The sequence below is a fragment of the Cebidichthys violaceus genome, unplaced genomic scaffold (genome assembly GCF_023349555.1).
Source record: "Cebidichthys violaceus isolate CVI_PGR_0920_01 unplaced genomic scaffold, fCebVio1.0.p SCAF_7, whole genome shotgun sequence".
In the NCBI taxonomy this organism is placed as follows: Eukaryota; Metazoa; Chordata; class Actinopteri; order Perciformes; family Stichaeidae; genus Cebidichthys; species Cebidichthys violaceus.
In genome coordinates, this window is record NW_027176927.1 from 12,548,314 (window position 1) to 12,562,606 (window position 14,293).

Genomic DNA, 14,293 nt, shown 5'->3' on the forward strand with positions numbered 1-14,293 from the left:
AAGCAGTGCTTTATGCAAAATGAACTGCTTCACTGAAGTGATGGGGCATGTTGGTTCCTCCATACCCTGGTGATCCTCATCATTTTCTTCCCACAAGAGAGCATCAGAAACAAGATAGATTTGCATTTGGGAACCAAAGTAGGAAGCGTTATCATATCTTGAGGTTCCCATCCAGGAGGTTGTGGCCAAGAGGGCTTTTCTCACATTTGTAAAATGTCACGGCTGTCGCTTAGAGTGGCACTAACACATTTCCCATGATGTCTGATGATACCGGACAGAGAGAGAGTTTGAGCGCTATTGTGGTTTCAGGGTGAGGTTCTGTGGGATATTGGCTCAGCGTAGTTGGTTCGATCACTGTCTATTCCCCACACAGAACCAAGGCAGAGGATCAAAGATCAGTCAACGTGGTCCGATGCTGCGGACATCATAGGGAGTGGTGCGTCCGTTGACAGGCAGGACATGTATGAACACAGACACGCATAAAGACACACACTGGGGAAATGTCCCTCCCTTGTCTGTGCTGCTCTGGACAGTGTCACGAAGGGTAAAGCCTTGGCCAGGAAACAATTCAGTGAAAGACACTCTTGGGATAACATTAGTGTTAAAGAGAGAGGAGATTTTGTTGATGAAAATGGGATTTTTTTCACAGTAATGCTGTGTTAGATTACGTTAGAGGAGACAAACACATTCCGTTTTTTGTTTTGAAGAGGCTAGAAAAAGACACCAACCTCCTAGTTACAGTTGCTAAGCTATAATTGGACAATGTTCGGGAGGAGCAAATAGTCAATTATTCTACACTTTGTATAAAATAATTCAATATATTACCTCTGGTAATGGCTTATAACTTGTGTCACTGTCTGCAATTATTAGCCAAAGGCACAAAACGTGGTGGTAAGTAGGCTTCAACCAAAGTATGTGTTGAGCCTCTATCAAGACTACCACTGCACAGATAGAGGAGAGTCAGAGTATAGTAGATGCCTGTCTCCAAAGGCATAGCAAGAGCATTAATCTCGAGGCTTTTGACAGCTGCTGTTAAGGCGTCAATTCCTCTGTGCCTCTATTCTGAGTGTTCCCTCATACACTCTTCGCTATAGTCTGAAATATCAGCCAGATTCTTGAAAATGAAGTGGACACTGCTGACAAGTTGTGCTTTGATTTACAAGCAGACAGTGAAACGCTGACCTCATCTTGGTCAGTGTTGCATGTGGATGTCCAGAAAAATGCAGTTGTGTGTCCAATTGTGACTTTGTCCCCTGCATGTAAAACTGTTTAATTACGTTGTGGCTGAGTCAAGCCTTTATCAAATATTTTACAAGTCTCAATAGTTCTCGATATTAGAAGGCAAAGCCAGAGACAGCCACAATAAGGCCTTGTTTCATCTTTGCCCCTGGACAATAGTGCCTCTATTGTTGTGAGCTGCTTTTTATAACAGTGTTTGCTAAATGTCTGAAATGTAATATGATATAGTTGTTTCCGATGTTTGAGTAGCAATGAGATACAAAATCACAGGACAGAAACAGATAAAGAGGAAGAGCAAATAGCATCAAATGTTAAGTTTTAATACATTCTATGATGCAGGTTTTGTTGAATTTACAGTACAGTTTTTGTCATGCATTTGAAGTGTATGACTCTGCTCCCAAAATGTTGCCAAGAGCAGAAAGAGCAGAGCTGCTACACATACACACACACACACACACACACACACACACACACACACACACACACACACACACACACACAAGAAGAAGACAGGGCAGGGCAGGAGAAGAACAGTGGTGGTGTTTGGTTACTATGAAGTTCACTCTCACTCTTTCATCAAGACTTCCAAGGAACATTTTTCTCTATTACACCCCACCCAATGAACACTGCAATACAAAGTCTAAAACTACAATATAACACATTACTGTAACACCGGTGCACAGATCTCCTTATCTTTTGTTCTGGATGCTTTTCTTTGAAACCTCCCGTCTTCCGAATGAAGTCATCTCTTCCTTATTCTGCATTCCATTGGTGGTGTCCCGAAACCTGCTGAAAAAACACAGTATTTTACATGGCAACAATATTATATGATCAGCACTGAAATCATGGAATCCCATTTATTGCCATCTATCTCATGTTTTATAGTATTTAACAGCTGCTCTAAAGGAGATTTCTTCCCTCTGTACAGCAGTGTCAGTGCCTTATTTTTCCTTCTTGCTCATTTTGTGTCTGTCTCCGTTTTGGAGCAGGTATCCTAGGAAAATCTGGCATGATGACCACAGAGCTGTCTCATATTCACTGACATAAAGTAGCGATCGTGTTGACAAAAAAATATATATATATACTGTATATAAATCATCAGAAAAATAGATCATGTCTCTCCAGAGCTTTGTAAGGTCAGACATTTTAAGTAATTGTAAATTGTAAATGGTGATGGTTCATTTTGTCATCATGTGTACTAATGTGCCGTATGTTATGCAGTCATTCCTGCTTTGTTTTACTGTTGTATTCAAGAAAAACAAACTGGTACTGTGAGCAGAGAGCACTAGTGCCAGTTTTACAGATTATTCCCACCCAGGCTAGAAATGTCTGCACTCATAGAGTTGTCAGGCACTTTGGATGAAAGAGATCACCAAATGTTATGTTAGGATGGCTACCACTAAACTCCACCTACAGTTTAGGTTATTAACTATTGGGTTGTATTGGGGTAATTACTGTTACCATGGATTCTTTAACAAAACAATGTTTTAGTTGCTTTGTAATGTAATGTATAAAGAAAACACATTTCGACTTATAGGAAGCTTCACCACTGTCTGTCTACTGGGTATTTAACAGTATGATGAAAGAACAACAGATTTAAGTAGCTTTTGTATAAGAAGTCAAATGTAGAAAAGAATACGTACCTTGTCATGTCGCATCTTTACTTACTTATTCAGCTCAGAAATGAACACACTTTCTGGTCAGGGTCTTTCTCTCTCTTCCAGTTCGAAAATCAAGCTATTCCACCTCCTGCAGGCCTGGAGAACTTCCATTGTGTTGACTGGATATGCAGCGTTTTTCTGTTGCGTTTGATTGATTTTGACCTTGCATCATTTCTGTATGTGCAGCGTGTTAGCTGTTAATGTGTTTGTGTTGGCTTTCTGCATCACGTTTTTGCATTTGCACCAAATTACCGTTTTGTTATTTGCTTTGGACATTCATATATGTTTTTTAGTTGGCTTTGTTCTGAAGCTGCTTTTTCTCTTCGTGAAGATGTTTTGAGTGATTGTAGTGTGTTTGCCCTTGTCGGCCACCGTAATAAAAGACCTTTGACATGGAAAAAAAACAAACTAGTGATGCCCATCAAGCAACCATGGCAGTTAAATCCAAATTATAAAGAAACTCTCAATAATTTGTCAGTAAAAAGTTCCAAACTGGCATTTTTCACTTACTGTAAGCAACAGAAACCAATGAGAAACACAGACATTCATCTTGGCTCTTTTTGTTACCAGATTCTCCAGTATTGTTATTTATTGACAATCAATTTACTCATCAATGGGGAGCATGACATTTTTTTCTACCTCCTTGCATGACGGAAAAAGTTTTGGAATCAAAAGTTCAGTAAAAGATAATATTTCACCATAAAATGTAATATAGAGCTCATTCTATGCACTCTACAAATATCAGTATATTGAAACAAGACTCACTGAATGGTCTCAACTAGGTTTGTTGATTATACACTTGTAGAAATTAGATAACACAAATGGAAATATAACTCTATACATGTATGTATGTGAACCCAATTTATGGAGTGTATTATGTTTCTATGCCACGCTTACATTGGAAAATTGAATTACGCTCCTATTGGTAGATGGATTGTAGAGCAGTCAGAAACAAAACATTAATCGAGGACAATATTGGGAAACTCTTGCTCACTGTGTTTGTGGGTTTATGCAGAGAGGCCAAACAATTCAAGCTTTATCTTCACATTTACAGTCACACTGTCATTATCTGGTAGCCAGAGACCGTGACTGTTTCCCTTCCATACGTTTCAGTCAGTACTTAACTGCTTACTCATCTCTCAAGATACTGTAGGTACAACAGATGCTTCATTTGCTCTCAACCGCTACAAACACACACCAATTGTCTCTGTCCTTTTACCCCCCTCAGTTTCTGTCTGTCCCACTGTCTGACTCTGTCTGACTCTGTCTCCCTCTGCCTCTCTTTCACACACAGAGGCATAGGTGAAGCCTTTGAGGTCAGTTGTGAGATCTTTCTGTCTCACACACACACACACACACACACACACACACACACACACACACACACACACACACACACACACTGCACAGAGCTTGGTTGTAAGACCTATTCTGGCTGAGCTGTAAACGTAACCCTAATGACCTGGACACTTTGATGTAAAGTCTCTTTTTTCTCTGTGACCTGTCCAACCCTGTCCTTCTACACACACACACACACACACACACACACACACACACACACACACACACACACACACACACACCAAGCAGCCGGCCAAGGATAGCTGTCATTCAACTTTGTTGTGTTTGGGTCGCAGCACTTCCAATCTCTCAGCAGGGATTTGTGGGGCTTTATAACAAACATACACACTCTGTCTGCGTGTGTCTGTCTGTCTGTCTGTCTGTCTCACTGCGTCTTTTAAAAGTCACCTATAATTAAGCTTAGATGTTGATGCTCCTCTCTGATATTTCTTCTTTCCCCTTCGCTTTCTATTCCCTCTCTTTACCTTCTCCTGCTCCACAACTTACAAAGTCACACACACACCACCCGAATCTGCATTTACTCCCTAATGGATTTGTGTGTTTACACTCATTCTGAGAAAGCACTGATAATGGTGGCTGTAAAGTAATCTCACAACTGTTAACACTTGTCTCCTATCTCCTTCACTATCTACAGCTGGGGCTGCTTAGGTGTGCTTGTGTGAACACACAAGCTTATGTATGTGTGTGAGTGGAAGCATGTGAAAAAGTCAGTGACAGAGCTACTGTGCTGTTAACGTGTTTTTTAATTTTGTAATATGTGGCAGATTTCGAGTGTTTGAGTACATTATATATTTATGAGGGAATTGATGATTACACAACTGTCAGGTAATTAAATTAAATATGCGGATATGTATTACATTCTTTTTTCAGTTAGCATTTTATGCCAATATTATCAGAAATTTGTAAATTATTTGTGGGTTCAGGACCCATCAAGCTTTGTAACAACATATACTGCCAGACTTCAGATATTTAGACACAAATTAAAACGTTTAATGCAGGAGAGTTCTCATGTTACAGCAGAAAATTTGCACAGTAATAATATTAGGTCATCTTTTTCCGATTGGTTGCAGTCGAGGCCTCCAGGCTTTATTTCCATTCTTTGCCACACTCCGATTACAGTTATTTGCAGCAGTGTGTGGTGAATAAAGGTTTCCGATTACAGATGAAGCGTTCATAACATGCAAATAATATAGTTACAGTGTTGCTGTGGTGTTTGGGATCAGATGATCACATTAATTTGTGTATCCTACAATATTAGAGTTCAATTTCATAGCTTTTAACCAGAACTGATTTCAGTTGTACCTTTTTTGAAATGCCTGATACAGTATCGAACATTTTTGTTGAACTAAACTGAAACATATTGTCCTAGTATATGTGCATATGTTTCTCTTTTTTCACCAAGCATGTGGCCAAGTTTTTCAAAGTGTACCGGTTTCGTACAGTTTTCGGGCCCTCCTCACGCATAAACTGTAAGAAGAGAAGAAACATGTGCTGGACTGACCAAAACATGCAGGCCAGACTAGACAAGTTATCTGTGGTCACCCGTCCATCTCTGCAGTTCATTCTATTCTGGCCCTGCAGTTATTTTATTTTGCTGTGTCTGCACCCAGTAAGTTGGACTGAAACTGACATTACACCATGGAAAAAATAAGGTCTCCGATGCCCACTCACATTTAGAGCATGATATCATTCTCTCTCGCAGTGTGGACGTATACTGACATAAGCAGAGAAACACTCACACACTGTCATGTACACTTGAAAGCTCAAACACGCACACAGTGGCACAGCCATAAACACTGGTCAGAAGCTATTTAATGCCTCTGGTGAGCATCTAGACAGCGTCGTTTAGACCACAGAGGCTATCTGACACTCTGTCCGCTGGACATCTGATCCCTTCTGTCCAGAGAGTGTGATGCTTACTCGTCCTCCAACATCCCCCACGTTCAAATAACAGCCGAGGCAAAGATCACAAGGGTGGTCTATAACTTGCTATGGCATTAATCAGTATATTATACCAATGGCCATGCCAGTGGGGTCACTGAGGTAATAAATTCATGATATAAGTAAATGTCCTTCAGTGATAATTAAAGCTATAATATATCAGCTTTATCGTCTACTGCATTAAAACCTTCATCGACAGATGACTATATTTTACTTCTCTGTGCAGAAACTGATATCTGAGATGCGATGTAAGAAAGCCAAAATAAGTACTCAAGTATGATGCCATACTATAGCAAGTAGGTAAATGTTCGTACATAGTAAACCTGAATAAAGATATCGGCTAACCACTACAAACTTGTCTGTTACATCATAGAGATCCTGTACAGTTTAAATATTGAAATATTAATGAAGAACTACAAATTAAGAAGGAGTTGTATTGAATTTCCTCTCTCTAGAAGCCAACAATGCAAGCGTAATGTGTCCAAATACGTCTCCGCTCTTGAAAGACACGAGGTGGCTCTAAAAATTGCTGTGACTTTAGTTGGTCGTCTGCTTCCATTTATTTATGTATTCAATAACTCCACAAGGATTTAGCTCCTATTTCTGCGCCAAGGGCCAATACACATCATGTCATTGTGTTAAATATGTTTCATGTTTGTGTTGATTACTCGGTTAAATGTTTAAAGCATTGTAGATTTTCATCTCTACATTCCGCTCATCCTCCCTCAAATCACCCTTTGATGATACGACAGCGTGTCTCTTCCTCCTGACAAGTCATAACATATATAAAACCAGATGGAATTTCTCCATCCGTATTTATTTAGATTCCATAGTGCATGTATAATGCCCTTTAGAGCTAAACTCTACTCATCCTCCTTATACAACATTCCAAGCAAATGATGCACCAAATTGCCACAAATAAAGTTTAGACTGTTCATATACACAACTCTTTGTGCTGACAGCACTGTTTTTGGATGGTTTGGGGTAGATCTTAGGAGGCTGGGTGGGTACATTGGTGTGAAGTTAGCTAGAGGTTGACAGAGTGTGTGATGAGGGATTGAGCTGCCTGCACCTTGAGTTTGGGTTCACTTAGGATAGATGCAATGAAGCTCCAAGGAAGAGAGAAGGAATCGGAGGCTCGGGGATTAAGCGCTTAGATATGTGATCGGCCTGCGCGCAGCTTTGGAAAAAAAATGCCTTAAAAATAACATAAACTATACTGTCCTTAACCGAGCACTCACCAGAGTCAGAGGATTGTGTGTCTCAGATGAATCAATATCAAGAATGCTGAATTTATGTAGAAAGGGCCACCTTTTTGTGCCAACATATGCATTTGTTAGGAGTTTACATTACGAATGGAGGTAATTATGAAAGAAATATGAGATGATATTTAGTTTTAGTGGTGATGAGGGCTGAGTTTAGGCAAGGAGGGGGTTTAAAACTGCACAGTGGGGTTTAAGTTACAGTTTAAAAGCCTGGTGTTTCGGCTGTTCTGCCTTGCTCTGAAGCCAGTCTGCCATGAACACATGTGAAAGACTTAGGCCTGCAACACTACAACGAACTCAAAGATCTATGAAACAATAATTACAGTCCCTTTCTGAGTTATTTCTGAAGACGATTAAGCTGCAGAGGCCACTGAAGAAGAGAAGTCGCTTGAATATGACACAGGGAATCTTCCGCAATTGCTATCATTGTACAGTTATCATGTCATTTGTGAATTCCCACAGGCCTGTCTGAATAAGTGATTGAGGAGCTCTGCATGTTGACTCTCGACCTTGTGTTGTGTTGTCCCAGCTGGTCTGTAGGAGAGTGGGGGGGGTGCGGTCGGAGCTGCGGAGGAGGGGAGCAGATGCGGCAGGTCCAGTGTGTCCAGAGAACCAGCCAGACCAACGTAGACGCCCTGGCCAACTCCCACTGTGCCCAGCCCACTCCAGCCAGGAGGCAAGCCTGCAACACACACAGCTGTCCACCAGTCTGGACCACTGGGCCATGGTCACAGGTAAGCATGTGTGAAAGTGATCTACCACGTCATGTAAGAGTCTAAGATTTTCCAATGTGCTTGCACTGATGTAAGTCAGTAAAGGCATACTGCTGCAGTTCTTATCCACAGCAGGAAAAAAACACTTCAAAGTTGCACACTTGCCATTTAGCCTCAAGAGCGCTACACACTGTTGTTAAGTGAACCCTAGCCTTGATGGCTTCACCACATTTTATGACAGTGATCTCAGTGGCTTTAAAGTATGAATGTGCCCACTGAGACCTCCCGTGTTTTGTTCCACGTCCAGTTCCTATACATTGTGTGTGGTGACTTGTCTCCCTCATAAACTTTTTTTCAACTGTCATTTAGCCCAAATATCCTTAACTACCTGCCACAAATGGTGTCCAGTTTACTTCCTCTATGGTAGTGCATCACAGCCCCTTGTTTCTTGAATGTAGTGAAATACTTTCAAGATATTTATTCAGGCCGTGCCATAAGATGTGTGTGTTCAGAATCAGAATGAATATTGGAGGGTTTGTTGGACCATCTCAAAGGAAGTATTAAGGAAGTAAAGCAAAATAAGTCACTGTGTGTTTCAATGCTTTATACATTTAATCGACGTTGGTCAAATCTTAAATTCTTATTGACAAATCCTTACTTTAAGGCTACCTCTAAAATGATGAATGTTCTTGAGAAAAATGTTGTTCTTGTGATCTACCAGTCATGAAGAGGAAGTTATAGCTTAAAGCATTTAAGGACATCAAATTGTATCATTGTCATGTTTCTGTATATTTGGCAGTGTTCTCGCAAGTGTGGCAGCGGCTTGAGGAAGAGGACGGTGCTGTGTACGAGCACCAACCCAGGGGCCCGGACACACACGCTGACAGACAGTCTGTGTGCTGGCCTGTCGAAACCCGCCAGTCAAGAATCCTGTTTCATCAAACGCTGCCAGAAACAACGCAAAGTCCAATGGTTTGTCTCCACGTGGCAGGAGGTAATTCAAGTTTAGACATGAAGATTGATGAAAAAAATATATATAACTAAAATGAATACATCATGAGTAATGCAGTGTGTAAATGTATTATTTTTTGCTAATGTCCATTTCTTCTGTTTCTTTCCTTCTTTGAACGTCCAGTGTTCAGCAACATGTGGTCATGGCTATCAGGCACGCTTCATCAAGTGTGCAGAGAAGGTGTGTATTACATGTGTAAAAATGTTCACTGAAACTCCTCAAATCCCGATTTGCTTTAATTCAGGTTTTACTTTTTTTTCTATACTATATGTATGTAATAGATACAGTGCTCTAGATTGTATTGCAAATACTAGTTTTCTTGAGAGTCTTTTGTTACACAATGGAATATTCTGGCTTACATGAATATTTTTTGGTTTCCATAATGCAGGACACTGCAGGAAAGTACAGAGAGCTCGCTGCCAAGAAGTGCCACCACGTCCCCAAGCCCTCAGTAGAGCTCCAGAGGCCCTGCATCCTGGCTGAGTGCCCCGTCCGCACTACCCCACCAGTCCACCGATGGAGCATGCATCACCTCACCCATCCACCTCAACCCCTGCCTCAACCTCCGCCTCAAGCAGAGTGGCACTCATCTCCTTGGTCTCAGGTACGTTAACCATGTAATGAGCACAGCTATACATTTTATAGCTATATGTTTTATGAGTTACTGCTTTTGTTAGTAGTAATTTTGTTAGCGAATCAACACTTGTTGATTGACAAGAGAGGAGGAATTTGAATGTGCTATACGTGGCTCATGACATGCATGCTATTTTTTTAATCAAGGTTTTGCTTCTTTGTACTCCACAGTGCACAGTGACGTGTGGAGGAGGAGTGCAGGCCAGGACAGTCCAATGTCTGGTCCAAGGGAAGCCCTCTCCTGGCTGTGCCCTCCATCTTAAACCCTCAATGTCACAGGCCTGCAACACAAACTTCTGCCCACAACCCGAGAAGAAAGGTACCGAAGCACTAACAGATTATAGTACTACTTTGATGCTTGTATACAAACTCTTGTAATCTGTTGTCGGAACAGAGTTATGACAATATCCTGTCAAAATAGAAACAAGCTTTCATAAGTTTTTGTTTTCCCCTTTTTTTTCCCCAGACCTTGCATGTAGGGATTACTTCAACTGGTGCTACCTGGTGCCCCAGCATGGAGTCTGCAACCACAAGTTCTATGGAAAGCAGTGCTGTCAATCATGTTCAAATTCAAACCTTTAATCATACGGAGGGACTATGTCTGTGACACAGACCAATAGGTAGTTAGATAGACAAAAGACTATATTTGGCATTCATGCTTGAAAAGACATTGTTTTTGCTTTAAGCGTGTGGCGGGCACTGAAAACAAATGACGCTTCAATGGAAGTGCCAGACAGTTGCAGTGCCCTTTCTTCTCCCTGTGATGCCGGACATCTGGATGCAAGAACTTGATCCGCTCCACAGGGAAGTGATCGGAACAGTACATATAAAGGAGAGAATTATGAGGAGGAACTAGCGAAATGGGAATCTTGATTAAAGCATAGGCCTGACATATCCAAAAGAAACTGAAAACCTGAAAAATACCAGCTTTGTTTATATACTGTATGTAATTGCACAGATCTGTGACCAGGACACCCAACATCTCCCGGTCAACCACAGGCCAATGATGGCAGGCCAACAATGAAAAAACGGTTGAGGAAGTTTCAGGCACCGCCGCGCAACAACATGCGATACGCCCTGGTCTGCACTGCAATTCTTGATCAATTGGAAATCTGGGGTCTGATAATAAAAAGGGATGTTTCAAAGAAGCAAGTAAGAAAACATCATTTTACTCTACGGCTTAATCAAAAACAGACTGGGAATCATCAAAGTGGGCTTCCTCAATAGCTGGACAATAGCAAGAAGCTTTGTGTTGTCATATAAAAGAAAAAGGAAAGAGCAAAATGAAATGCATTATACATACATACATGCAATATTCTGAGATGGGTCGAGGCTGTGTGAACTGACTTTCATACTCAGCGGTGCTACAATGTTGTCTTCTGTCACAAAATCAATGTGAAATCCTCAAGTTTCAGGAAAGAACACATGAATTGTGTGACCCATGTACAGTATTGTTTGTTTTATTTATTGGCTTTATAATACAGCGTTGCTGGAAGACTGTATTAATAAGCAGTATAAATGTGTCCTTTTATTATTCTACCCTAAGTCCATGACCTTTATATTTTGTATTATGTTTCATAGGATTACATGCTGACAAACTGCACTTTTTTTGTATTAAAAACATTTACTTTACCTTTGAAGAAAAAAAATATGTGACGTCAAAAGCCCAATTCAGTAATGTCAACATTGACTAGTGATGATTATTTACAACAGCTGCCGAGTTGAAATCTGTATTAAGGACTAAAGGTATGAACAGAGTCTGCTCCGTCTATCCATTGCAGTGTCCTACATTATTACACAAGTCATGTATTGCATGAATTGATATGGCACAAAAAGAATGCATTACATATTGTTGTGGTTAAAAGCACTAATAAACAGGTGATTTTCACAATGTAAATGAAATAACAATAAACAAATGTGAGTCATGTCAGCATCTCAACTGTGGCACGAGTCCTGATTTCCATTCATGCGAGTCATTCTTTTCAGGTGTCAGTTTGAGTGAATTCGATCTGACCAGGGTGGTGGGAAACTTAACAAGTCTAAATATATTTTTACGACGGGGAAACAAGATCAGGAAGGGAACTTAATACCTTCAACCATATTTTTTTGCCTGAAGACTTCCACTGGGCACGATATGTTCATCATACCCTGAAAAAGATTTGTCTTTCAACAAACTGCATCTCTATCTACACAATGCAGACGAAATAGTACAGTGCAGGCTTAGCTAGGTTTACCTCAGGCCAAGTCAGTTGCTAGTTTAGAAATTGTTAAACTGGCATTAATACATTTTTTGGCTGGCGCAAGTTCATGGAGCAGGTACCTATTTATTTACACATCCAGTGGTTGGGCCAGCATTAGCTTTTTTAAGTTGAGTTTCTGGCCACCAGATGAATGTAAGTCCAATACAAACTCATCTCTCTCTCTGTGTTTTTTTGGGTCTTTACCAACTACTGAGAGAAATAGCGTGCTCTTTAGCAGCTGAATGCGTTCACCAGCTAGTTGCTAACTTTGTTGTGGGCAGGACACATATAGACATTTTTTTTTTTAAATAATATAATGAGGACAACTTGATCCCGCTTGAAACAAGGTTGATGAGAGCAGTGACTCAAAACCATAAAGTTGTGGGCCAACAAAATAATGAGCTGAAAAGGCTTAAAATGCTCCATAGGGCTGAGGGACACTGCAGAGTCTAATTCTGTGTGGGTTTGTGTCTGGCTATTCTTTGTATGTCTCCTCGGTACATAGTTTTCTTCTTCTTTCTTTCTCCTGAGATGCCCAGTCAGGGTTCTAAAATCAAGCATTAGGCCATTATAGGTCTATCTGATATTGAGCTATACAAGTAAATTTGAGTTGTTTGTTGCGATAACAAACACCATTTTTTTCTATTTTCTATCAAGTTTAGTTTCCTGGACTGAGCCATCTTCTGCAGTTTATTTGAAACCCTTTTACTGTGCGGTTCATGCAACACCACCACCCCACAGGTTAGAGTTATATGTCATATCATAACATGATGACACAAGCAGAAACACGTGATTTAAGAAATGTACCCATAGCCTAATTCTAAGACTTCGTCATCAATCTGTTAGCCTTTTCAACACTTATGACATCTTGTGTCTGGCCCTTCCTCTTTAGTCATTTCTCAACAAGTCAAGTAGACACAGATGCCCAAAACAAAAATCACCATTGTCATAATCCTCGGGCACTCCCCTTCAGAGAGAGAGAGAGGGGGGAGTAAAGAAGAGTGTGAGAGGAGAGAGAGAAATAGAGTTGAAAGTAGGGCAGAGGGAGGGCATCTATGTTTTTGGTGCTGTCATAGAAATATGCAGTGAGAAAGAGAGAGAGTGAGCCAGAGGGAGAGGTGGGTATGGAGAGTAAAAGGGGTTTTCCTCCATGTCAACCACCTCTCTGTAGTTGATTTATAGTTGGTAAGCTGTGGGCACTGGGGTACTCTGACTGTGTGCTTGTGTGTGTGTGTGTGTGTGTGTGTGTGTGTGTGTGTGTGTGTGTGTGTGTGTGTGTGTGTGTGTGTGTGTGTGTGTGTGTGTGTGGACACTGTATTGGTGATGAAATGTAGGCCATGGCAGCAGTTGTATTAGTTAAGGCCAGTTTTCTGAGAAAAGCAACAACACAGTCACAAACACACAGTCACATTACTCTTATAATGTATAAAAATTACAGTGCACTATGATCCTTGCAAAATTGTAAAATGACTTATAATGTGTTATCATACTGTATTGGTTTATTTTCATGACTATTACCTGAAAACCTGTGTCTTTTAATAACATATAGTATGCCTGGAGTTTGCATTGTCTTCCGCACTCTGGATTTCCTCCCACTATTCAAAGATATGCAGTTCAGGAAAACTCTGAACTGCGGTTATGAATGAATGCAAATGATTGTCTGTCAATGTGAGTTAGCCCTGTGATAGCCAGATGACCATTTGTTGCATTACTCTTCAAAGATAAATATCGTAATTCAGTAATTAGGCTGCCAAAAACAATAATTAATTGCTTTAGTGGCTTAAAGTTTGACTTTCATTTGAAAGCAATTTTGTTTCCCTCTGACTCTGTATAATTTTCTACGGAAGTTTAACAAAGAAACAAAAAAAAATCCAACCACACAAGAAGAAAAGGATTAGGAGTAAGAAGCATTTTGTTTATACAAAGATTGTGATCAGACAAAGGCTTCCTGTAGATAACAAAGGTGATCGAGACAAATCTGGCAACATCCACAGTGTTACCTAACCCATGTCAGGTAACAGAAGAGATTACCTGTCAGAGAGAGACAGGAAGAGAGAGAGCATGCCCAGCACTCCCTTTTCCACTTAAAAAAAACTATGCTATCTCTGACTGGATCTGTTTGGAGAGATTTGGCTCTTTAGCCTTGAGGCTACACTCTGAAGGTTCATCTGAAGTTGCAGGGTTATTATCTTTCCATCAGGATGCACCTACAACAATCCCAGCACCT

General features: G+C 40.6%; 1 protein-coding gene across 1 annotated transcript in view; it reads left to right on the forward strand.

The window, feature by feature from the left end:
- Window positions 1–10,408, forward strand: part of LOC137891294 (A disintegrin and metalloproteinase with thrombospondin motifs 16) — a 47,767-nt gene extending 37,359 nt beyond the window's left edge. Inside the window, exons 19-24 of the mRNA XM_068735842.1 lie at window positions 7,998–8,202; window positions 8,981–9,175; window positions 9,317–9,373; window positions 9,582–9,797; window positions 9,998–10,145; window positions 10,293–10,408. Of these exons, the coding sequence (XP_068591943.1) occupies window positions 7,998–8,202; window positions 8,981–9,175; window positions 9,317–9,373; window positions 9,582–9,797; window positions 9,998–10,145; window positions 10,293–10,408 (937 nt within the window). The remainder of the gene's footprint in view (window positions 1–7,997; window positions 8,203–8,980; window positions 9,176–9,316; window positions 9,374–9,581; window positions 9,798–9,997; window positions 10,146–10,292) is intronic.
- The last annotated feature ends 3,885 nt before the right edge of the window (window positions 10,409–14,293 follow it).